Raw genomic sequence first — 26374 nt, 5'->3', positions numbered from 1 at the left:
GTGTGTACAACTTTGAGACCTGGGCCGCTCAGGAGTGTTCTACAGACCTCAGTGTTCCTGGCATTGCTTGTGTTTTCCCCGCTCCGTGGCGGCCTCATCTCCCTGCCCAGGCCAGGGGCAGGATCCTCTGTGTCCAGCCACCTGAGTTTTCCTGCAAGCCAGTTCACCTCTGAAAGCCTTTGCTTTGCAGAAATGCGTTTCACCAAAGCTCTGTGTCGTAATCGGCTTGTTTTTGAGGAACTACGTGGAGTCTGTGACTGAAAGATCTTGCTTTTGTTTCCTGGTATTTGGGGAGTTTCATTAGAGCTTTTCCTCTTCCTGGTTATATGTCCGGTAAATTGGGGATAACTCAATGCCAGCTTGTGACTCTGCTGCAAACTATTTAACAGCTCAGTTACCCAAACTTAAGCACAAATGTCAGGGTAGCATCAGTGCTTTTGGGACCCAGCTGTAAGGGACTCAGGGGGAAGGCGTTTACCAGAAGCAAGTACAAGGAATCACAGCCCCTTGCATCCATCTCTTTCCAAGTGTGGGAAGAAGGGCGAGAAGCAATGGTTGTTGTATTGTCTTACTTTTAAAAAACCTTACATTGAAACGGAGCAAAACAAAACAAAGAACAAGCAAGATAGAAAGGTATAAAGAAAATGACAAAAGTCCATCCTGATCTCTAGCGCGCCCACCCCACCCGAGGTTCCCTCCTTAGAGACCTGTAAGATTCATCATCATCACGTAGCTTTCTAGACCTTTCTTTGATTTTGCAAACTTTGAATGAATGGGATCATAAAGTACTTACTGTTCTGCCACAGTGAATGATTTCCAAATGCAGACTAAAGTTTTGTGTGTTAAAAAATATTTTGTGGGCCAGGTGCGGTGACTCATGCTTGTAATCCCAGCACTTTGGGAGGCCAAAGCAGGCAGATCACTTGAGATCAGGAATTTGAGACCAATCTGGTCAAGATGGTGAAACCTTGTCTCTACTAAAAGTATAAAAATTAGCCGGGTGCAGTGGCTTACGCCTGTAATCCCAGCACTCTGGGGGCTGAGATGGGTGGATCACAAGGGCAAGAGATCAAGACCATCCTGGCCAACATAGTGAAACCCCGTCTCTACTGAAAATACAAAAATTAGTTGGGCATGGTGGTGTGCACCTGTAGTCCCAGCTGCGCAGGAGGCTGAAGCAGGAGAATTGGTTGAACCCAGGAGGCGGAAGCTGCAGTGAGCCGAGATTGCGCCACTGCACTCCAGCCTGGCAACAGAGTGAGACTCTGTCTCAAAAGCAAACAAACAAAATACAAAAATTAGCTAGTGTGGTGGTACACACTTGTAATTCCAGCTACTTGAAAGACTGCGGCAGGAGAATCACTTGAACCTGGGAGGTGGAGGTTGCAGTGAGCCAAGATCACGCCACTACACTCCAGCCTGGGTGACAGAGTGAGACTCTGTCTCAAAAAAAAAAAGCGTTTTTTTTTTTTTGTTTTTGTTTTTTTTCCAAGTACATGGCAAGAATCTCTGTGTAAAGGCAGTTGAAAAGTTAGCAGGAGAGCAGAATTACCCTTATGGAATTTGGGTTTCTGTGCTGTGGGATTGTCGAGGTACCTGGGTCCGCCCCAGGGAAAATTGAGAGAAGATCAGTTTGTCTGAAGTCTCAGTCCTTGATCTTGGATTTTTTCTTACTTCTCTCCCTTCCGTGTTGTGAAGACCCCTACTCTGTCCCCTGCATCTAAACATAACTTGCGGTATGGGGAGGTGCTTAATGTCAGACAGAATCACAGAGCCAGGCTTGAATGTAGATGTGTGTCTATAAGCAAGTTGCCTAACCTCTTTGAACTTCAGTTTTCCCAGCTATGAAGTGGAAAGTACAGAAAGGACAATTGCTGTGTCACAGAGTGGTTGCAAACATTAAATGTGCTTAGGAATATTTCTAGCTTATAGTAGGCGCTCAACAAATCTTAATATACCCCTTTCCTGCTTGCTAAGCCTTCATTCTATAAAAGCGTGTTAAGGCTTGGACATGTTACTGTTTCTCAAGGGTATTTGCATTTCAACAATGACCAAAACTTTAACTGAAGGAATTAAGAACCAGCCAACAGGACTGGGAGGATCCTTTTGGGCTGCAGTCGCACCACCTCTTCCTGGCTTTTCAGAAATATTTCATGAATGATCACAACAGGTTATGTACTAACACTACCCCCTTTTTCAGAACTTGGCCCCAGGACCAGCCCTACCCTCAGAGGACAGTTTGGCTGCTAGATGACCGCCAGCCTCAACCTTGTGCGTTGTAGGCCATGTATTTAATGATGAGGTTGGAGTCATATGGAGAAGCTGGGAAAAGGGGAAAGATAGCATTATTAAGAGCATGAGGTTTCGAATGCTTGCTTTTGTTACTAGGACAACACAAGTCCATCTGGTATCTTTGTGGGAGTTACTCCTAGGTGAGTGGACGGGCCCTTATAGACATTAGCAAAGGGTGCTGTTCCTCCGGGATACATGCAGCCCAAGCCTATGCCAAATCAACTTGGTGAACAGAGAGCAGGTGGGATTTTTGCTCCCTCCATCTCCACTGCCAGGCAATGAGTGCTGGGCACAATTTGCATAATCATACACAGTGGGCCCATTATGACAACTGTTTGCATGAGGCTTAAAGAGTCATTATTCTTTTTCTCTTTTCCTACTTTCTTTTAGCATCTTGACCTGAGCAATGGAGAACCTACCAGGAAACTTCCTCAGGGTGTTGTTTATGGTGTGGTGCGAAGATCAGATCAAAATCAGCAGAAAGAAATGGTGGTGTATGGGTGGTCCACGAGTCAACTGAAGGAAGAGATGAACTACATCAAAGATGTGAGCCATTTAAGAGTTTTTGCCCCCATCTGTTTTCTTTTTGTAGCATGCAAGAGGATGGAGTTGGAAGCATTGAAGTGAATGTAATAAGGTATTTTGAAAGAATTCTTAATGTTATCATTTTGGCTGGAAATGTTTCTGTGTTTGGTTTCTGGAAATGGTAATGTTAAAGTACAGATGTAAATCTGCAAGGAAGGAAAGGTTGAACTTCTGCTGGATGGATGTTACTAGGTAAGTATACTTAGGAGAGCAGATGGCTTCCTCCTTCCGTGTAGGGTTTGGAGGCTCTTGAGTGGTTTTTCTTTATCACACTTACCAGTCCCAAATCCATCCCTGGCAAAAGGAATAGGAAGACGGTGGCTGATTCAGACCAATCAGTTGGGTTGAAACAAATGCTAGGAAGTCAACCACAATAGACTTTGTCCAACCAAGCCAATCAATGCCATTCACTTCCTTGTATTTAATAGTTTATTTCCTATCTTTTAAATTACATGTTCTTTTGAGAAAATTTGGGAAATACAAATATGTATGAAGAAGAAAATAAAATCACTCATAATCTCACCATTCAACCAGAGCAACTGTTAACATTTTGGAGTATTTCTCTCTCTCTCTCTCTCTCTCTCTTTTTCTCTCTCCATTTCTTTTCATTCCATCCTGTGTTCCCCTAGATTGACTGATTCCCCTCTTGACCAAACCACCCAGCTTGTGTGGAAGAGGAGATGGGCTGCTCTGACACTGATGGGCTCACATTATAGACCAGTGGCTTAGAAAGTGCTTGTAAGAGGCAGTGTGGGGCCAGGGAGTCACCCAGGCCTGTGAGCTCACAGTCCTTGCTTTGAGCTCCAGCTCTGTGTCTGGCCCAGCAAGTCACTTTTACTCGGTGCATACTTCAGTCCTCAGGCTGAGATTGTGGGGGTTAGCTGGGCTTTAATACCTAAGGTTAAAAACACAGCTCTGTGAGCCCCATTTTATTTTGTGGGTTTTCAGATAAGATGCAGACTCACGATGTCTTAGCTTTTGTGTGAGTTTTTAAAAGGAACATTTGTTGAATTTAAAAAATAATAAATGCTTAGCAGAAAGTATGAGGAAAAGCCAGAAAAATTAACATGCATATACATAATGTGTATGACAGCCACCAACCTCAAACTCCTAGTTATCCCAGCTTTCAAACATAATTTTAAAACTTTATTTTATTATATATTTTTGAGACAAGGTCTCACTCTGTCATCCAGGCTGGAGTGCAGTGGCACAATCACAGCTTACTGCAGCTTCTACCTCCCCAGCCTCAAGTGATCCTCTTGCCTCAGCTTCCCAAGCAGCTGGGACTGCAGGTGCGTGCCACTACCCATAGATAATTTTTTGTAGAGTTGGGATTTTGCCATGATGCCCAGGCTGGTCTCAAACTCCTGGACTCCAGTGAACCTCCCACCTCAGCTTCCCAAAATGCTGGGATTACAGGTGTAAGCCACTGTGCCTGGCCTCCAGACATAATGTTTAACCTTTCAGAATATTCAATTCTTGAATTTCCTGTTAAGAATAGCTCAGACATTTTAACTTTCTTGTATTTTTTTCTCAAGGAAATATATAGACCTTCCTCATTTAAATGCTCCAGAGGCATGGCTCCTCTCTTAATAACCTTCTAAACAGAGTCCTGAGTCCCAGATTGCCCAAGACAAAGACAGGAGGAGATGTTGGCTAATCCTGAGTCGTGGATGACTTGTGCCAAAGTCACATGACCTGGAATTACTACCCTCCACTGTGATCTGCAACTTAAAACTAACTTTCAGGTCCCTCCTGCCACAGGTGGCTTCGGTATCATCCCTGGCCTGGTCGTTGCAGTATTTGCCTTTAGCTCAAGATTCCACCCACTCAGCACTGGGAGCAGCGCAAGAGCCAGCTCAGGGCCACACGTGAAAGCCGTTCTGCCTGCCTAGAATGAAAAGTTGTACTTTTAACCTCATTTTCCCAAAATGTTTGTAGTTAATGGCAAGAAAGTAGACTCTATTTTTAGAATTCATATCCGGAAGTCTTGGAGTCTTGACTCTCCTTTCCCCCAAATCTCCACCAATATCCAGTAACCCCTAATAAACATGCTGTCTAATTTAAAACAATGTGCTTCAAAATTAAACCTTCCAATACTATGTCCTAAATACTTCCATTCTAACCAAACTGCTGCCTTTAGGCCCTTCCTAAAAGAGAAATTCTGGAGTGTGCTGGAGAAAACTCCCTTGAGACTTCCTGCCCTTTTTGAGGATTCCTGAGTATTTCCCCCATCCTAGGGACACCAGAAGAAAAGAGGAGACAGGGACTGTTTGTAAGGTCTTTTGTTGTGTTTTTAAAGTTTTTGAGGTCCTGCTAGGCCTCTGAAAGTAGTACTGTAGAGAAACTTGAACAGTGTTTGTGTAAACAAGTGTTTTGGGGATCACTTGAACTTTTGTTATGTTTACTGCCTTGTGTATTATTGGTGATTATTGAGGAACTGACTTTCCAATTTATGGGCTCTCCAGGGTTCATATTTTACTTCCTTCCATTCCAGATATTTAATTGCTCTTTGGCAGTCAGAGCAGAGAGAGGGAAAATTAGAGGTTGCTTTTTGGTTTCTTTGCTCCTCTTAGCCATGAGTCTGTTAAAACACATTCTACTTGTAAAAATACGTGATGGGAAAAGGGCAAAACCTTGCCCAAATGTAATTTGAGGGTGATAGGTGAATTTCAACAAACTATTTTTTCTTCAGAGTTCATTTGGCTAATTAATATTTATTATTATATTTATGTGTAATTATCTAGAATTATATGTAATTAATATATCATATTAACATATATTTTAATATATTCTATATTAATACATGCCTATATATTTTATTATGTATATAAATATACATATAAAATTATACATATAAATTATTTGGATAATTCCTATCTAGTTTCTAACTAATTGTTGGGGGTGACCTCCCTTCATTTCCTGACTGTCTTGTTCTTAAGAGTATTTTTATGTGGGTTCCTTCTTTCTTTAGAGTTTCTTAAAAGTTTTGGAAAGCTTGTATGAAAATGTTATAGCTTGATCTCTAACTAGTATCTCTGTGGGCTACAGGTGAGAGCCACTTTGGAAAAAGTGAGAAAGCGAATGTATGGAGACTATGGTGAGATGAGGCAGAAGATTCGACAGCTCACCCAGGAACTTTCAGTAAGTCATTATCTCAGTTGCTTGGAGATAGGGAGGCATGGCAGAGCTCAGAGTGGTCTCTCAGTTGCTAGTGTCTAAAGATATTAGAGTATCTAGTCTTGTTTATCAATAGAATTATATTTTAAATAAACTGAGGAAGTTTTTATCACAGAATGAAATGTGTTACCTAAAGGGACATTTTTGTGGCAAGAATAATCTTCTTCATGTTCAAAGCATTCCCACCAAAGTCAGGAGCAAAACAAGGAAGCCAGCTATCACTATTATTATTTAACATTGTTCTTGACATACTAGCCAAACAAGAGAAATAAACATACAGGTTTAAAAATGGCACAGATAGATGGAAAACTATCACTGTTTACAAACCATATGACTGTATACCTGGAAAGCCCAAGTGAGCATGAGCTGATGAAAGAAAAACTACTATGAACAAATAAGGAATTCGTTATTTGTAGCAGGGTATAAAATTTTATACACGCACACACACACACACAGAGGATATAGAATTAATATATACAAACAGGTTTCAATGTACAAAAAATTTCCAAAATATCATCAACAGAAAAATACTACATACCTAGGAGTCAACTATAATAAGTGGAAAGAAACACCATGTGCTTTGAAAGGAAGACTCAGCATCATAAGGTCCACGTTACTGTACCAATTTGATGTGACCCAATAAAAAGACCACAGCACTTTGGGAGGCCGAGACAGGCGGATCACGAGGTCAGGAGATTGAGACCATCCTGGCTAACATGGTGAAACCGCGTCTCTACTAAAAAATACAAAAAAACTAGCTGGATGAGGTGGTGGGTGCCTGTAGTCCCAGCTACTTGGGAGGCTGAGGCAGGAGAATGGCGTGAACCCGGGAGGCGGAGCTTGTAGTGAGCTGAGATCCGGCCACTGCACTCCAGCCTAAGACCAACAGGTTTTGTTTTTTTATAAGTGGAGTAGGTGATTCTAAGGTTTATATAGAAAATAAATAAAAAGAGTTGCAAAAATAATGAGAAAAAAGAGCAATGAGAGGGAGTAGCCTTATTAAATGTTAAAAGAAAGTGAAAAAGCCTCAGAGAGTGAAACAGTATCGTAGTGGCACATAAATAGACAAACATCAGTTAAAAATACTCCAGAAATGTACCCCAATATGTGATAAATGTAGCATCTCAAAAAAGGAAGGAAAATGGACTAGTCAATGTGCGCTATTAGGAAAACTTACGTGCTGTTGGAAGTCTTATACCTGGATAAATTCCAAATGTACCAAAGATTTAAATGTGAAAAATAAAACCCAAAAGTGCTAGAAGAAAAATATGTGTGAATTCGTTTATACCCTTGGGGTAAGGGAATGCCTTTTCTTATTATGACATAAAATCCCAAAACTGTGAAAGGAAAGGCTGATAACTTTGACAACTTTAAAATGAGAAAGTCCTGATGGTAAAAATGTCAAAGTCAAATGACCGGGAAAAATTATTTGTCCTTCATGTCATAGATAATAGGCTCATTTTCTGAATATTTAAAGATCCCCCACGAATCAAGAAGAAAAAGGCTACAACTCGTAAAAATAGACTAAAGATTTGTAACAGGTAATTATACTAAAGGAAAGATGGAGAGCTCTTACGTGTATGACAGGATGCTCTGCCTCCCCTGTCATTTAATGCAGGTTAAAACCATCCCATGATATAATTTTTATCTATTAGACCCGCCAAAATGCAAGAGGCGGGCAGGACATTGTTCACAGGCCTATGGGCAAACAAGCGGGTTGCTGATGAAAATGCAATTCGCTATTACTCTTATAGAGAACAATTCAGCATTATCGATCAAAATTACAGATGCTTAGATCCTTTGACCCAGCAATTCTATTCCTCTCACATATGAAGAAAGACATAAGGATAGACTTATTTATTGCAGCATTGTTTGTAATAGTAAAATCATTGGAAACCTAAATGTCTATCAAGAAGGGGAAAGTGGCCAGGCACGTTGGCTCATGCTTATGATCCCAGCACTTTGGGAGGCCGAGGCAGGTGGATCATTTGAGGTCAGGAGTTCGAGACCAGCCTGGCCAACATGGTGAAACCCTGTCTCTACCAAAAATGCAAAAATTAGCCGGGCATGGTGGTGCAGGTAGTAATCCTAGCTCCTCGGTAGGCTGAGGCAGGAGAATTGCTTGAGCCTGGGAGGCAGAGTTTGCAGTGAGCCAAGATTGTGCCACTGCACTCCAGTCTGGGTGACAGAGTAAGACCCTGTTTCAAAAAAAAAAAAAAAAGGGAAAGTAAGATAAATTATGTATCTCTACAATAGAATATATGCAGTTGTAAAAGAAAAAAGAAAAAATGCAAGTAAGCCCTTGAAGGGGAGATACAGAGAGAGATGTAGATGGTGAATAAAAGCAAGATGCAAGAAAATATGTAGGAAAATTTTGCTACCATTTGTATAAAACAGGAAGAGAAGATAAACATAATCAGGATTGTTCTGTGTGTGCACAAAAAGTTACTAAAAGGATAATCCAGAAAGTAATGAACTACTGTTTCTAATTGGGAGGCAGGAATGGGCAGGTGGTAACTGAGCAGGGTGGTAATTTTTTATAAAAATATAAAAGTAACTTTATACTTTTTAAATGTTTGCACCGTGTGAGTGTATTACCTACTCAAAAATTTAAGAAAAATAACCTTCCTCTAGTTTAGCCAAGCTAATGCTTGTGGACATTTAAAAAAATTGGTTATTAATAATCTCAGAGATAAAAGTCCCTGTCTATACGACATACCTTCCATAAGAGTTAGTATCTGTGGGGAAGAAGGGCAGTTACAACAGTCATGCATTACAGTTCAATTTATGACTGGGCTGTGAGATTAAGTGCTTAAGTAACACCTACTACCTTGATGATAGGAGTGGGGCTATGTAAATTTATCCACCCAGCTCATTCCAACTGGCATGTGGGAGGGCATTTGTGAAATTCTCACCTGCTTATGGAAAGTCATTCTGCCATGACTGTCGGACACCAATGACTGTCATCAAAGCCAAAGAATTGGATTTGCAATATATGCGTAAACAAGACTCTGCTCCTTGCTTTCCATCACCGTCTCCTAAACCCCCTCATTTTCTCATGCTAGAATTGTCCCAGAAACCCTGTCTCTCTGCCTGCGGGTCTCCTCCTTCTCCAAGCCATCCTACATATTGCAGCCAGATTAAGGTTGCTAAATGATTGCTGTTGAAACACACTGCTGAACACAAAGCTGCCACGTGCTCCTGGGCCTGGTCTGCTGCTTCAATTCTGTCTCCACTCTCCAGGGTGCACCTCCTGCTCTGCTGGGCCAGGGCTGCTTCCTGCTGCTCCCAGAGGACACATGGGGGGCCTTCCTGGAGACTTCTACCCTCAGTCCTAACTATATCTAGCCTCTTGCCAATATCTAGGTCAAGACTGGCCTCTGACTCAGACATGTTAAACACGCACACCCAACAAAGACAGCAGCAACAACAGCAGCAACAAAACAACTCTTTTTTTTTGTTTTGTTTTTTAAATGAGATGGAGTTTTGCTGTTGTCACCCAGGCTGGAGTGCAATGGTGCCATCTTGGCTCACTGCAACCTTGGCTCACTGCAACCTCAGCCTCCAGGGTTCAAGCGATTCTCCTGCCTCAGCCTTCCACGTAGCTGGGATTACAAGTGTGCGCCACCACGCCTTTCTAATTTTTGTATTTTTAGTAGAGATGGAGTTTCACCACATTGGCCAGGCTGGTCCCGAACTCTTGACCTCAGGTGATCCGACTGCCTCGGCCTCCCAAAGTGCTGGGATTACAAAAACAACTCTTGAGAATTGAGTGAGACTAAAGCATATTCTCTCCATGGTGACTACAAACAGCAAGGTGGCTGCAGAAGTTATTTCAACTGGGTTCTAGTTCTAGGAGTGCCGCTTCTGAGCTTTTTGACAATGAGCAAATCACATAACCTCTCTGCTTATTTTCTTCCTTGCAAAAGACAACGTTCTGACTCCTGCACAGTGTTGTTGAGAGGGCTCAGCGAGGGTCTGTGAGTAAACACTCTCCAAAGGAAGATGATTCTTGCCCTTCTACTCTCTGGGTCATACAGATATTGACTTTTAATTTAAAGCTTTACTTTAGATATTGTTAAAGTAGATGCGGCTTCAACAGAAGAAAGTTCCAGCCTAACTGAAGATTGTCATGAACGTGTAGGGATTGATTTTGTGTGACTGTCTCCTTGATCTGTCCAGGTTTCCCACGCCCAGCAGGAGTATCTGGAGAATCACATCCAAACCCAGTCATCTGCCCTGGATAGTTTTAATGCCATGAACTCAGCCTTGGCGTCGGATTCCATTGGCCTGCAGGTACTCATCTGGTTACTGCTATGACAGGGCAACCTAGCTGAATCAAGAGTGGGGCCTGTGCCTTTGTAGAAAAATAAGTCACAGAACATCCTCAGCTCATCATTCAGAATTCTTTAAGCAGAACCACTGTGAAGACTTATGTCCAGAAGACAGTGAAGGAAATTGAATGAAGCATTTCCAATCTGAGACTTTAAGGCTTTGGTTTTGCTCTCACTGAAAAGGGAATTTAGACCCTGAGTTTAGTGTGAGAGATGTCGCTTGCTCCACCAGATACCCGAGTATTCCTCAGCATCAGTACCTAACCCCGCACATCAGCCCTCTTCCTCCAGCCCCAGTGCCACAAGAAGCACCACCTAATCACAGAATAACACAGACTTCACCAAAGACAATCTGTACTCTTTCATGGCAAGCAATATAAAAAAGGCTTGTAAACACTTTTTTATAATTAGAAATTATTTTGTATCAGAAAGAATCATGAATATTCCACGTCTTGTTGTAGCAGACAGGGAAAGAGAAAGACCCAGTATCTTATATTTGTGAAAATGCATGTTGTTATCTCACTTTGAGGGATTCTTTTCTTGGCTGATTTGGTTTAGTAGGAGCCAACCATTCAAGTGCTTCCCATTTTTACTCTTATAAATCCCCTAACATGCAAATTAACTTGAAAATGTTCAAAACAAAGCATTATGTGTGTTTGAAATAGCTTCCCTTAGTCTTCATTTCCAAATATATGAACAATAGTTTTTACCTCTCCTCCAACTTTATTTGGCTCTTATCTTTTTATCCTCCTCTCAGAAGTTCCAAAAGCTATTTCAAATCCTTTCTGGTTCTATATAAGTAATTTATCAGATAAACAAATTTTCATGTTGGGATTCTCCACTTCCCCTAATTCTCTGATAACAGTTGGTATGGGCAGCAGTGACAACATCAAGGCTTGGCCACTGTCCTGGAGTGGGTCTGGATGGCCTCCTGTTTGGGTTCGTCTGGGATGCCCATTTCTGGTGGGGCCTCTGAGTCCCACCCTTTTCCTGGCTCTCTTGAGTGTATGCCAGCTTTCCCCTGGCCTCAGGCCAAGCCCCACTGGTTCTGGTTTGCTCAGTAGCCTTTGTTTTCCCTTCCTCCTGTGGTCAGGGGGCTTGCCAAGGCTCCCTTTCCTCCCCTGTCGGATGCCGTCTTATTCCCAGCCCACCAGCAAGGGCTTTATCTCACCTGAGTTCAGACTTAGTTGGTATTTTTACTACATCTCTGGTTTTTCTTCCCAGAAAAAAAAATATATATATTTGCTAGTCTTTTCTGGCAATTCTTCTGCTTTGCTATCTGGCCAACACTCTGGCATTTACTCCAGAGGCCAGCTGTTTGACTATGACCCAGGCACCTTGACTGATTCCTAGTTATCGTGCAGGCTCTTAGTCCTGGACAGCCAAAGGAGCCTTATAGCTAAAACCGCTGAGAGAAAGTGACAAAGAGACAGAGAGACAGACAGACAGAGAGAGAGAAAGAGAAGGAGAAGGAGAAGGAGAAAGAGGTGCCATCTCACAGCAGGAAACTCAACCTGCTGGAGGAAGAGGGCTGATGTACGGTGTACTCCCACTGATGCTGAGGACCACTCGGGTACCTGGTGAACCAAGTCTGAAGGTAGCTGGCTTCTTCCTTATGCAAGATCCCAGCCTCTCCCACTGGCCCACTCTACCCACTTTCATTATTATTGACAGGGAGGCCAGACCCTTGGTTTGATTCCATAGAATGTCAGAGCTAGAAAGAACTGAGAGGATCTCTAATCCCTTTGTTTTATGAGTAAACAAACTGAGGCCAACAGAGAGAAATGACACGAGCAAGATGCCTACCTAGTGACAGAGCCAGGATTAGAAGAATCCCGGTCTCTTGGGCCAGAGTGTAGGTTTTTTTATGGATACAAGAGTAGCATCTGTGAAGCCAGTGGGGCTGGGGGAGTGGGTAGCTGGCCTAGGTGGTTTCTAAAGCCCCTTGAAGCTCAAATGTTCTGTGACTCCATGCTTCCAAATGGCTTCAGTATTTCCTTTAGTATCTAATCACCTCCTTCAGAAATTCTTTTTCTCGATTCAAGTAGGTTTAGGAGCGAAAGGCTTATATTGTCCAAAGTAGAGGCTGAGGAATTGAGGAAGCTTCAGGGACTGATCATCTAGACAAGAGCACAGAGGTGTTAGAAATAGTGCCCAACACCAGGGATTTCACATCTTCTAATGCGAAGTTGTAGATGACTGGGGACATAGTACAAGATGCCTTTCCAGTGGCAGGGATTCTATGGAGGCCATTTATCTCTAAGGAGAGTTAACCAAGTAGAAACCAAAGCAGTAAATAGCAACACGATTTTTTTTCTTTTTCTTTTTTTATTATTTTTTTAGAGATGGGGTGTTGCTCTGTTGCCCAGGCTGGAGTACAGTGGTGTGATCATAGTTCACTGCAGCCCCTACCTCCTAGGCTCAAGTGATCCTCATGCCTCAGCCTCCTGGGTAGCTGGGGCTACAGGTACACACAACCATGTCTAGCTGGTTTTAAATTTTTTTTTGGAGTTGCCCAGTCTTGAACTCCCACCTCGGCCTCCCGAAGTGCTGGGATTATGGTCATAAGCCATCACGCATGGCCAACACTATTGATTTAAACATCCTTGCTTCAGTGTGGCCTGGAGCAAAAATCACTTGTCTGCATTACCAAATTCTGTTCCTTAGTACTTCTTTATTGCTACCCCTCTCTGCCTAAGGCAGGAAGGTGAAACGTTTGCAGGTATGCGAGTATTCTCAGTCATGTTGTCACTATCCTGGCAGGCAGTCTAGAAGCACAGAAGGGATAGCTCTTTTAAGAAAAAGAGGAGGCTGGGCGTGGTGGCTCACGCCTGTAATCCCAGCACTTTGGGAGGCCGAGTCAGGTGGATCACAAGGTCAGGAGTTCGAGACCAGCCTGGCCAATATGATGAAACCCCATCTCTACTAAAAATACAAAAATTAGCCAGGTGTGGTGGCAGGCACCTGTAGTCCCAGCTATTCAGGAGGCTGAGGCAGGAGAATTGCTTGAACCTAGGAGGCGGAGGTTGCAGTGAACGGAGATCACGCCACTGCACTCCAGTCTGGGTGACAGAGTGAGACTCTGTCTCAAAAACAAACAAGAAAGGAAAAAAAAAGAGGGATGTCTCTATTCTATAAAGCTCATATTTTGTTTTCTGATTTCATTGTGGCAATTTGGGAAATACAGAAAAAATAAATAAGAAAATAGATATCCATAGCCCTATCACATAGTGAAAACTATCATTCAGATTTCTTCCTAGTCTTTTTCCCCCCAGTGCATAAACATGTGTTTGAACCAATGCTTATACATAGTTTTCAAAATGGGATTGTACTATACTGTTTTCAAAGGCTGTTTTTTTTCCCATGTGAAATGATGTATTATAACACTTTTCCTTGGAAGGGCTCCATTTTAGTCCATTTCCATCCATCCTAAGCAGTGGCGAGTGGTGTTGGCAGCAGCTATGGGATGGTATGGGAGAGGCTTTCAGTCCCACCAAGCTACAGGGGCAGACCTCTTGGCCACCATGGGAGACCCGCAGTCCCTCACAGCACAGGGTCCCAGACTGGCAGCTGCTGTAGCCTAGGACAGCTACCCCAGTGGTTAATGATAAGGGGACTTCCCAGTGCGTGGTGCAGCCCATGTGTTTTCACGCCACCGGATCTGGTTTTGTTTTTGTTTTTATCCTCATAGAAAACCCTTGTGGATGTGACTTTGGAAAACAGCAACATTAAGGATCAAATCAGAAATCTGCAGCAGACGTATGAAGCATCCATGGACAAGCTGAGGGAAAAGCAGAGGCAGTTGGAGGTAGCGCAAGTTGAAAACCAGCTGCTGAAAATGAAGGTGGAGTATAAAAGCCTAGATTTATTTTCTATGCACCTTTCTCCTCTTCTCCCTTTTCTCTTCCCATCTTCAACGTTTCCATTTCCTTTTTCCATTCTCTTCTTCATTGGATTTTTTTTTTTGAGACAGAGTCTTGCTCTGTTACCCAGGCTGGAGTACAGTGGCACAATCATGGCTCACTGCAACCTCTGCCTCCCCGGTTCAAGCAATTCTTGTGCCTCAGCCTCCCAAGTAGCTGGAATTACAGGCGTGTGCCACCACGCCCAGCTAATTTTTGTATTTTAGTAGAGAAGGGGTTTCACCATGTTGGCCAGGCTGGTCTCAAACTCCTGACCTCAGGTGATCCGCCTGCCTTGGCCTCCCAGAGTGCTGGGATTACAGGCGTGAGCCACCGTGCTTGGCCCAGATTGGGGGTGCTTCATAAATGCCCCCACTGGGCATGCCTTTCTTGGCCTCCAGTGGCCTCAAGGGCTATTTAGACACTCACCATGGTGCTGCTGTTATGTTACTGAGAAGACGCTTGGGATGCCCACAGATCTGGGACGTCAGAAGCCTTGGAGATCTTTCCCTTCACTGTTTAGATTTTCATTGAGGTCCCAAGGCCTTTCTGTTTGGCTTGACAATAAAGAGCTGAGGGACACACAATTAGCTGGTACTTGGGCTGTGACCCCTTCTCAAGAAGAAAACTGGTGGGTGACTAGGGACACTGGGGGAGTGCCCCATTTGGCCCTCTGGGCTGGGAGCGTTCCTTAGCTGGACTTCCAGTGCCCTAGAGGCATTAGCGCCCCTCCCAAATTTAAACCGTGGATAGACTTCCTACCCAGTGACAGGAGCAGATCCGTGAATGGCTTCTGGAGGGCACTTAATAAATTATGTCTTGGACGAATTCCTTTGTATGTAAGTCTGTGGTTTTAAAATTTTGCTCAGCGCAGACTCAGGCTATAGTATGCGTAGTGTATCCACATCGTTTGTTGCTCAAAGTAGAATATGTGAGGGAGTGAAAGGTGGTACTATTGGTAATTTAGTTCACTTCACAGGGGTGGGCTGGGTGGGGAGGAGGGGCTGCCGGTGCGCCGCCTGGTCTCTGTATTGCCACCCTCGGGATCTGCTGCCAGTTCCCCTGGTGTGCCACAGCCGTGGGGCAGATCATCTTCTCTCTATGTTCACTACTAACAGGGCAGCTCTTCTTTTCCATATATTGCCTTTCTCAGTAAGAGTTAGTTTGCGGGGGTGGGGAGTGGGGGGGGAGCTTATATTGCTAAAAAAGCCTGAAATTACTGATTTAAGTATTTTTTTTCAGCTGAGGGGATTTATTCAATCATTCATTCTACAAATATTCATCGAGTGTCTACTCTATGTGTGTGTCCTGTTCAGTCCTGTTGGTTCCAGAGGTGGCCTGTCACCAGGCATCTGGGGACATCATTAGGCTGCTTGGCAATCTGGCCGCTTCCCTGGAGTCCAGGCCTTTCACTCCAGCCCACAGTTGCCTGTTGTAGAGACTGATGCTTGTTTTCATCCTGACAGTGGAGTTAAAAAGGTTTTTCCCACTCCTCCTATTTTACTCCCCAAATTGAAAAAAAAGAAAAAAAAGCTTCAGGAACTCAGGGTATGTTACATGACCTGGAGGCAGAGTGAATGGGCCTCCAGGGACAGAGCCCTTCCAGCGAGCTGTGCATGCACTGCAAATGGAGCACACAGCACACAGGGTCTCTCTCAGCTGGTGAAAAGCTCTGTTCAGGATTTTCCACTTTGGGACTTCGTGGTGCCAACACTTGCCCAGTGATGAGAAGGGAGAAGTCAAGGGCATCAAGAGAGACTTGTCACATCTTGGAAATAAACATCATGTCACCTATTGTGGTTGTAGAATGCCTCCCTTTTCCAGAGTTTACGTATGCAGCAAACTCAGCTGTCTGCAATAGGCAATAACCTGGAAGGAGGGGATGACAGCAAACCTTCTGCAGCATAAAATCAATGGCGGGAAGTCTGTGGGTGAGGACGTGGCCTGGCAAACGGGAGGCACCAGCCACTACCAACCTAAGCCCTGCCCACCTGCAACTCCACTGACTTTTTCTCACTTCCTAAGCCAGGCCTGCTTCAGCACCAGGAGTGCCAGCTTAGTGTTCCCCACGCTAGGCTGGAATGTTTCCAAAAGCAACATTTAGGAAAGCACAAAGGTGTGGAAAGGGTGAGTTCAGATTTCTCCTTTGAGCTTAGCTGGTCTTACCTAGAAACTGGCTTGGCCAATGCAACTAATGAGATTGCTTAGAGTTTCTACCTTTTGAAAGAGTCACTCATGTGGAGGATACCTTTGTCCTGAGCATGCCCCCAAAATTCATGTGAAATGCCACTTTTTATTTTTCTGTGGCTCTGCTCACCCCTCTTCCTCCCTTTCCCTGTTAGGTCTTGCTGCGTCTCGCTGTCGAACTCAGTGGATGGGCTCACTGCCTCTGTGAGTCCCCACACGAAATGCACAGAGTGGAAGCCGCCAACTCCTCTGGGCCCTGCCAAAGCTGTCATTCTGAAATGAGTCTCTTTGTAGGTGGAATCGTCCCAAGAAGCCAATGCCGAGGTGATGCGAGAGATGACCAAGAAGCTGTACAGCCAGTATGAAGAGAAGCTGCAGGAAGAACAGAGGAAGCACAGTGCCGAGAAGGAGGCTCTTCTGGTGCGTGTGTTGTCGCTGCCGATGTAAACTAACCGGGAATTGTTGGTTCATTATTGGTGGTGATGTTTACTTAGTAATGTTTATTCTTAGAGGTGGGTTAGTGGGCTTGGCCATGGGTAAGGGATCAAGGAATTATTCATCGGCTCATTCACTCCCCTCCCCTGTTCCCCTCTGCCTGTATTCATCCCCGTCCCTGCTCAGAATAGCCCCTTGTCTCTGTCTCTAAATACACACCTTTTTCTAGCTCATCTGACAATTTGCCAGCATCTAAGCAGATCCTGAGCTTGCCTGCAGCTGTGCCCTCCCTCCCTCCCTCCATTTGCTTCTCTCCACCTGAAATTTCTTCCTTCACTGTCCTTGATCTTGCCTAAGCTCCCTAAAAGCCTTAAATGCCACCCTCTCCATGCATGGAGTCTCTCCCAGTCACGGAGCCAGAAGTGTTATCTGTCCTTAGGAAGCTCACTCTCTCTCTCTCTGCCTTTACTGTGGAATTCTTTTATACCTGCCATTAGAGTGGGGCTGCTTATCTCACATCTTGGCTTTTCCAGGAGATTATAAGTTCCTGAAGGCAGGGACCCCATGTCTGGCTCATCTGTGTCCTTAGAGGCTTAATACATGTTCTGATGATTCACTGGGTTTTCTTGTTAGTAATGAGCTGATGCGTTGCATTATGGGAGAAGAATCTGGGAATTCTGCATTCAATTCCAGATCTGGTTCTAATTCCCTTTACACTTCTGGCCAATATGACATTCCGAGTACCTACTCAATGTTATTAAACATTTATAGGCCTTTTTCACACCTTTTGGACATAAAGACTCAAGTAAAAAAAGGGGGAAAAAAGTAGTGAGGCCTATTAACCAGCCACATGATATATCTTTATTCATAGGTAAGAACCAGAACCAGGAGGTTGAGTTCATGATCTGTGAGACACTTTCAGGTTCCAAGCTCATGTTTTAAAGAGAAATCATGATCTAGAAGGCCAGAGCTGCTTGGATTCTGATGAGTAGCCTCGGTACTCCATGCCTGTACTTAGGAGAGTATATTTCTTTTGCAGGAAGAAACCAATAGTTTTCTGAAAGCGATTGAAGAAGCCAATAAAAAGATGCAAGCGGCAGAGATCAGCCTAGAGGAGAAAGACCAGAGGATCGGGGAGCTGGACAGGCTGATTGAGCGCATGGAAAAGGTAGGACACAGCGTTGGGCCTATTCCCCACTTGCCAAACTTTTCCCTGCAGGTCCATCTGAGATACGAGAAGCCCTGGGTATGGATTCCTCTCACCTCCCAAATTTGCGGATTTAAAAAAAAAAAAAAAAGAAAAAGAAAAAGCTATAAAATAAAGTATAAGAAAGTCCAACAAAGTTCTAATTTTTCGGCCAGGCGTGGTGGCTCACACCTGTAATCACAGCACTTTGGGAGGCCGAGGTGGGTGGATCACGAGGTCAGGAATTCAAGACCAGCCTGGCCAAGATGGTGAAACCCCGTCTCTACTAAAAAAATACAAAAAAATTAGCCAGGTGTGGCGGCAGGCGCCTGTAATCCCAGCTACTCTGGAGGCTGAGGCAGAGAATTGCTTAAAACTGGAGGGGCGGAGGTTGCAGTGAGCTGAGATCGCACTACTGCACTCCAGCCTGGGCGACAGATCAAGACTCTGTCTCAAAAAAAAAAAGTTCTAATTTTTCCCATGGTAACTATTTTGATGCTTGTAAAAAATTTTACTTGTGAAATTCTTTAGAAAAATTAATATTTTAGCAGCCTCATTTTGCTGTTGCCCCAGGCGTGAACTTAGTTTATCCATTGAATTATCAAGCCCTATTTAGGTGTTACATCAACACAGCAACCCTGTTGTTTCTGGGGCGTGTGTCTCAAGAGTTGGCTTTTCCTGGACACGCTGGGGACTTGAGGGAATGGGGAGGCCCCATTTCTCTAGGCATGGTCAGCAGGCTGATGAGTGGGGTGGGGGGACTTGAGGAAGGCGCGAGTTCAGCTGGGATAATGAAGCCTGTCTAGAGAAAGGGAGGAGGCCAGGAATTAAGCAGGAAGTGGAGGAAAAGGAGGAAGTGGTGGGAGAAAGGAAAGAGAAAAGGAAGGAAGAGAAGGAAGAGAAAGGATGGGTGACCTTTAGCAGGTGATAACTGACTTCTGGACCCAGGAGTTCAGGGCTGAGGCTGTGGCTGGTATCTGGGAATGGCTCCCCGGCCATTCCCAGAGCTTGCAGAGAGCAATGACCCGCCAAGACCCTGACATTATTAGCACCCTGTGACTCATTCGGGATGCGGAGAATCTCCAATCTGATGATGGAGGCAGAGGAGGGGCAGCAAGAGCAAGGTCACTGTCAGGCTTCATGTGATTCTGAGAAGAGGTCGCCTGACCTCATGGTGTTTGCAGCATAAGCCCCTCTACTGTTCTCTAACAAGGCAAGGTGTCGCCAGTATGGGAACTGCATTAAGTTCAGGACTTTGGAGCTTCAGAGCTCACTGGGTGCTTCTTTTTAGCTCTTTAGCTTTTTACTTGGGAGAGACAGGCAAACTAAAGAGTCAATTACAAGCTTACTTTTACCCCCTGGGAAAACAGAATCCCATCTTTTATTGAAGAGTAGATGATTGGCTTAGTGAGGACTAACATTAATATTGACCAGAGTGGGTAGTGGTGAAGATTGGACAATAAGGGAGCTTTCTAGAACTTGGGTGAGCTTCTTCCCACATTACTGTCCTCCTACAACAGCAGAAGATGTCAGTTAACTCGGATGCTCTCTCTCTGGGTGGCAGGTTTTTCTGCAGCATAAAGAAGCAAGGTGAGCAGGCAGCATAGCAGGGTAGTCTGGGGGAGACGCTGTCATACAGAGAGGCCACAGGTAGTGGTTACGAACATAGGCTTTAGAATCAGACAGCCTGGGGGTTTGAATCTTGTGTCTCTTTCTAGTTGTTTGCGGTTGCTTGATTTTTCCAAACTCAGTCTCCATTTCTGTAAAATGCTGATAATGGTACTTCTTACTCTTACGGCTTTTGTGAGCAACGCATGAGAAAAATCCACGCCAAGTGCTAAGCGTGGTTCCTTTTATATAGTAAGGGTTCAATCATTTGTGGCTATGATTTTTACTTTGTTACAAGGTTGCCTAAGCGTCTACCCTCAGAGTCAGGTTGTTTTTAGCTGGACCCATTTCATGCTTATCTTCATCGTACTCTTGAGGTTCTGCAAGTTTCTTGCCTTTCCCCACTGATTTTCGCATGGAGCCCTCATGTGGGGTGAATGGGTAGAGCCAGGAAGCTGGTCAGGCCAGCCCTCCCTGCCAGCATTTAGGAAACACAAAACCTTCCTCAAGTGGTGTTGGCTGCTTCTTTAGTGATTGGAAATTTATTGTCCTTTCTCTAAATCTTCCTTTCCATTTAGGCTAGAGAAATGCTGTATTTATTGAGCTGAGATTAGATAGGCCAATTTACGCTGTTTCCTTTCCAGGGACAAATCTTTGAGAGCAGGAATCTGGCCAAATCCCTGTCTCACACTACGTGAACGGCATGTCCCTAGGCAGGGCTGTGGCAGGGTACGTATCCTGCTCTCGGTTTTGGATTTTGCTCAAGGACAAACCATGTGCTTTTGAATGGCTTCTCTGCCATATACCTTAGTTTACCGTTTCTCTTGTTGAGCATTGTATTTCAAACACCTTTTTTTCCTGATCAGTAAAAATCCTTTAAGGAGTGTTCTCTACCAGGGACCCTTCTGGGGAACAGATAATCTGGGCAGTGGTTTCACAGATGTTTACAAATGTAAGAAATAATTGTGCAGTGTACACTTAAGATTTGTTGTGCCTCAATTAAAAAAAAAAACTGAATGTTGTAAGTGCGCTGTAAGTTAGACCTTGCTCTACTTTACGACAGCTTTTTTTTTTTTTTTTTGGAGGGAGGCATTCACTTGTGAAAGCTTTTATCACTGTTATTTCAGGGCTAATGTAAAACTTCCAGCCACATGGGGGCAGGAGGAACGTTCTGCTCACGTCAGGCCATAAGAATGTGCATTTGCTGTAGAGATGTAAAAACAGTAACAAAACCCCAGTCAAAGTTGATCTACCTTTGTTATTTTAAATATTTCAGTGATATACTCTTCCTGCTTGAGGTGGACTGTTTCCCCACCCCTTTGGCCTACCTCTTTGTATACCACTGCTTAGCTTCAAAGTTGTGGCAGTTAAATTTTCAAAGATTTGCGTTTAATAATTTGGTAGAAAGGAGGTTTGGAATTTATGTAACTAGTAAGAATTTGCAGGGTAGAATTTCTGAACATCAAGATGAGGACCATTAGTTCTCAGAGAAGGACCTAAAGTAAAATAATCTCCCAGTTAGTGAGTGGGATTTGATAAACTTCCATTTTAAGGACATTTGTTACACTAACATCTGTAATGTATTTTTAGTGCAATTTCAGTTATGACGGGCACCATGTCTTTATGAACATTTTTCAGCTTTGTCCAAAGAAATGACTCCAGACTCCTTTTTTGGGCAAACTCCTAAATATACATAGATATAGCAAAGTGTACAAAGTGCACAGCATGGTGCATGTATGTTTCCTATTGCTACCATAGCAAATTTCCACAAGGTAAGTGGCTTGAAACGACACAAATGTATTATGTTACATTCCTAGAGGTCAGAAGTCCTAAAATCCAGGTGTTGGCAGAGCTGGATTCCTTTTGGAAGCTCTAGAAGGGAGTGCACTTCCCTGCCTTCTCTAACTTCTGGAGGCCACCTGTACTCCTCAGCTTGTGGCCCCCTCCTGCAGCTTCAGAGGCAGTAGCAGAGCATCTTCCAGGCTCCTTCCCTCTGATTACAACCCTGCTGCCTCCTCCTTAGAAGGGCCCAACTGGATAACCCAGGATCTCCCCATTTTAAGATCCTTAACTTAATCACATCTGCAGAGTTCCTTTCTCCATGTCAGATAACACATAGGATTCAGGAATTAGGACGTGGACATCTTTGGAGGGCCATTATTCTGACCACAACACATTTTTACAAGTGAATACACCTGTGTAAACACCACAGGTTAGAATATAGGATATTGCCAGAATTCCAGAGCCTCTTTTCTTGACGATTCAGAAAATAATAAAGAATTTTACAGTACGACAAGTCACCAATTTGAAGTATTGATTATCGTTATTTGGAGCTATAAATTTTCACTGAGCCTGGGCTGATGGAATACTTTTAGAAAATAAATCGTGAATGGTTTTATTTGGGATGTTTGTCTCTGACCCATAAATATATCTATACATACACAACAACTGACTTGGCAGTTTTGAGCCTTGTTTGGGCTTTGCTGAGCAGGTGTGTGAAACCCAAGGGGTGTCGTATAAACTTGGACTCCCTAGTGCTAGAATTGCTAAATAGACATTCTCTGTCGAACTTGGGATCCATTGATTAAAGTATCAGTTTCTGTTTGTTTTAGGAACGTCATCAACTGCAACTTCAACTCCTAGAACATGAAACAGAAATGTCTGGGGAATTAACTGATTCTGACAAGGAAAGGTAAGACGTAATGCCTTTCATCTTGTAATGGATTTAGGCTGTGGACATGCTGTGTTTTTATAGCCTCATTTGACCCTTGCATTTTCATTTGTGTGGTTGTCCCTTGTTACAGACTTAAGCATACGTGACATTGGGCTGATAGCTTCCAATATGGAGCAAGTTTCTTTGGAAGCCTCCAGCCACATCTTGCAGACCATGGCTGGTTGTTAGTGTAGTAGAACATGTCAAATACTTTCACAAGTGCAGAAGTTCAGTCTATTAATGTTCTCCATCGCCTTGAACTCCACAGGATACACCTTGTTGATGAGAAAACTCATCAACTGTGACTAATACCATTTGCTTTGGAAACTAATTTTAAAACATCTTCCTTTGTTTCCAAACTTTGCTTAGTAAAACCTTGCATTGTCCTCTGGCTGTGATTATATAAAGCTCTGCATGAAAAGCATGGTATAGTACACTGTGTCTTCTAGAAATCAAAAGACAGAGAGGCCATTCAGGAGTCTCTAGTGAAGGAAAACAAGGTTGAGATGATTTGAGTGTTTCGGGCAAGTGACTTAACCTCCTTGAGTCTTGCTTGTGCAGCATGGAAATTCATCTTTAAAGCGGGGAGACGGGTATGATGGTGCTAACGGTGCCCATCTCACTAGGTTACTATTGTTAAGAGAATTGTTGGACTTGCTGCCTGCCAAATGGTATGTGCTGAAAAAATACCCATTTTTCCTTCCTCAGTTGCAATTTCAGAGTTTTCAAAGTTATATGAGGCTTGCTAGTCTTTAACATAGTGCTGAGGCAGAGATGGGGCACGGGAAATAGACCACCAGACCGTTCCTCCAGTGCTCAGCCCCAGCGGCCCCAGAGAATTGAAGAGTCCAAGCAATGTTGGAGAATAACTTGTGCTATTGTAAAACAAAAGTATGAAATGTCTTGTGATGTGGCTTGCTCTGTTTTGATGTAGAGAAGGTCTTTCAACTTGTCCCCCATTTGCCAAAAATAAAGGATATGTAGAGCAACTGTGATTCCAGACTTTTCGGTACTCTGCCATTGATTTCAGATATTTTATTGTGTTGCTGGACCCCTTCTTCCCTGTCCCCCCATCAAAGTAATTTACTGGATGTTCCAATATTTTATTAACCCCAAAACAGAGAGCTTCTCATATCTGTAAATGGTGCAAAAAAAATTATCTCTCAGTCCCTGGAAAATAATCGTCTTTATATGGGATAAAACTTGCAAATGGGAACTTGAAAAATAATCCTGTGCCCCTTGGGTGTGGTAGTTTGTTGGTAATCACACTACTTTGTGTGGCCATCACACAAAGTAAGAAGAATGGATCTTAGGGTTTGATTTTTTGTTCTTGGCAGTATTTTTAAATTTTTTTAAGTTTACATTTTTTTTTTTTCACCAAACCTGCCTCAAAAGATACATGTTTTCTATTTTTATTTTTTTGTGGAGATGAGGGTCTCAGCATGTTGCCCAGGCTGGTCTCAAACTCCTGGCCTCAAGCAATCCTCCTGCCTCGGCCTCTTGAAGTGTTGGGATTACAGGCATGAGCCGCCGTGCCTGGCCCTCTTGGCAATATTCTTTAAAGCTGTGACTGTTGCTACTGCTGTTGCCGCTTTGGTTTAGGACTCATTTGCTTTTTTCTCCTATTTGTGTTAGGTATCAGCAGTTGGAGGAGGCATCAGCCAGCCTCCGTGAGCGGATCAGACACCTAGATGACATGGTGCATTGCCAGCAGAAGAAAGTCAAGCAGATGGTTGAGGAGGTAAGCATCTGTAAAAGGTCACAGGCCTGGGATTGCTTCCTGTGGTGGGGAAGCATCCCCAGAACAAGTCTGCCTTGCCGTTCCGTTTCCTGTGGCTCACAAGCCGAGGTGCTCGGGCCACTGCCATCTAGGCCAGGAGTGGGATTTCCCCACATGTCCCCCATGGACTGGTGATGATGCCCCTAAAAGAGGGGTCTCCTCAGGTCAAAAGGTTACAGTTAAGAAAGCTGGAAATTGCAGTTCCTAAACTCACCCACTGTCAAAGGACAGCGATAGCCTGCGTGAGTACCCACAGCTCAGGGGACCCAAGGGGGTGATGGGAAGGGTCAGTTTAGCCCAGGTCCCTGCACTGCCTCCATAGCCATCCATCTCTCTCTCTCGGCTGCCATTCTTGTCCTTTATCCTTTTCTGGGTGTGTCTTTCATTCCCTTTCCTTGTCTGTTTCTCTCCTTTTTCTCCCTCCTTCCTCATTCTCTTCTCCCACTGCTGTTTCTTCTTCCTTTTCCTTTACCACCATCCTTTCTCTCCTGTCTCTGTAACAGGAAACCGAGCTATACATTTACTGTATGGACATAGTTTACTATTCTCTTTTTTCTAAATAGAAAAAAATGGGTAAGTTGAACATTTGTATTTCTCTAAGAGGAACAATTTTTTTTTTAACTTGTGTCAATGTAATCTGCCTCTCTCGTGGTGATGTTCCAAAGAAGAAAGTCCGTGCTGTGTAAAGCTAATCACATATTATTGTAGTTTTCTTCTTGCTCAACTGAAAAATCCGATGGAAAAATCTGATAGAAAAAGAGCAGTTAGTACTAATAGGGTTATAAGAATTCCCTTGAGTCTAATTTTCTAACTTGCAAAGAAAAGGTTTCAATTTAATTAAATATTTAGTTGGCAGTAGAAAAATGAAAAAACATTTTCTTTATATTAAGCACTACTTTAAAAAGTTATGTTTTATTAATGAATTATTAAAATTAAAAGCATATCTACTTCTAATAAATCATGTACATGACAGATAAATGGAAGATTAAAAATATATGTATTTTATTAATCTCTAATATATTGGAGATATTAATGTTGTGGGGTTAAGGTCAGAGAATCATGAGGATGGGAAGGGACATCTTTTTTTATTGTGTGTAGGATAGACATACACATTAGATAAAAGTTTGTCCGTAAATGAGAAGTGCAGTTATACTGTGTTGAATCATGTACATCTTATATTGGTTCACACACAAATTTCTGGGGAGCAGTGGAATAGCAGAGGAAGCCATGCACGCACCTTTGCAATCCTTTTGTGCATCCAGGCAGGAGCACTGCCCGTGACAGTAAGGGGGAGGGAGATCCTGCCCTATGGTCAACGTTAGGTAGATGTCAGGAGTGTGTTTTCCAAGGAAAAGCATCGCTTTGCCACAACTAGCATCTCAGTGAGCCTTGGCTGTTGGCGCATAGTTTTTCTGCTTTCGAATTTCCCACCCACGAAGCCTGGGGCAAGGGCATCCCTTATTTTCCCCCATGTGAGTCTCTAACTGTGGGTACTACATTTCTCCCACCTCACCACAGGCGGGTGTCTGTGTCGTTCTTGTATCTAATCATTAGCGAACTATTGAATAAAACCTCATACTGGTTGGCTTCTGATTCATTTAAACCCTTACCTGTAAGAGGTTAAGGCTGTACCGAATCAGAGGCACCTGTTTTTTTAAAAGACACTTTCAAAGAAGTTTAGAATTCTCCATTTCCTAACCTACTTCCAGAATATAACAAACATACCAATTTGAAGGGAGTGAAGGAGGACACACACACATAGAGATGTACATACACATACCAACGTGTGTGTGTATAGGGATGCATATAAAGATCACTGTCCATGCTTTGCTTTTTTCTACCTGTGATTTCATATCTTCCAGATAAGCTTCTGTAAGCTTTGATGTGGTCTGTGGTCTGGAAGGCCCAGTCATTGGAATGAAATCACCAGCTAAAATTTAGGATGCCATCAGAATTAGCACCCCGTAGGGGCTGTTTAGCCACCACCACCAACATGAACAAAAAAAGAGAGAGACACTTTTTATTCCTAATAATTTTTACTGCCTGATTTAGAAAGTTTGTGTTTGCCCAGCATACGACATTAACTTATATAAGAAAAGGATAGCTTAAAAAATCTCAATTGCTATAGCCGTTTATGTGAATATATTTTTTAAAAAGTTAGAAACATAGTCA

The 26374-nt window shown here is 43.4% G+C and overlaps 1 protein-coding gene across 2 annotated transcripts in view; it reads left to right on the top strand.

The window, feature by feature from the left end:
* Positions 1 to 2541: 2541 nt before the first annotated feature.
* LOC116272711 (myocardial zonula adherens protein-like) overlaps positions 2542 to 26374 on the top strand; it is a 68060-nt gene continuing 44227 nt past the window's right edge. Inside the window, exons 1-8 of one of the 2 annotated variants that reach the window (XM_031661476.1) lie at positions 2542 to 2838; positions 5929 to 6021; positions 10240 to 10353; positions 14083 to 14235; positions 16775 to 16900; positions 17955 to 18083; positions 22322 to 22401; positions 24058 to 24163. In XM_031661476.1, coding sequence (XP_031517336.1) covers positions 2779 to 2838; positions 5929 to 6021; positions 10240 to 10353; positions 14083 to 14235; positions 16775 to 16900; positions 17955 to 18083; positions 22322 to 22401; positions 24058 to 24163 — 861 coding nt within the window. In that variant the 5' untranslated portion in view covers positions 2542 to 2778. The remainder of the gene's footprint in view (positions 2839 to 5928; positions 6022 to 10239; positions 10354 to 14082; positions 14236 to 16774; positions 16901 to 17954; positions 18084 to 22321; positions 22402 to 24057; positions 24164 to 26374) is intronic. The other variant, XM_031661475.1, reaches the window with a different exon arrangement.

The sequence above is a fragment of the Papio anubis genome, unplaced genomic scaffold (genome assembly GCF_008728515.1).
Source record: "Papio anubis isolate 15944 unplaced genomic scaffold, Panubis1.0 scaffold171, whole genome shotgun sequence".
In the NCBI taxonomy this organism is placed as follows: Eukaryota; Metazoa; Chordata; class Mammalia; order Primates; family Cercopithecidae; genus Papio; species Papio anubis.
Note: the sequence above shows the minus strand (reverse complement) of the source record. Positions and strands in the feature narration are given on the sequence as shown.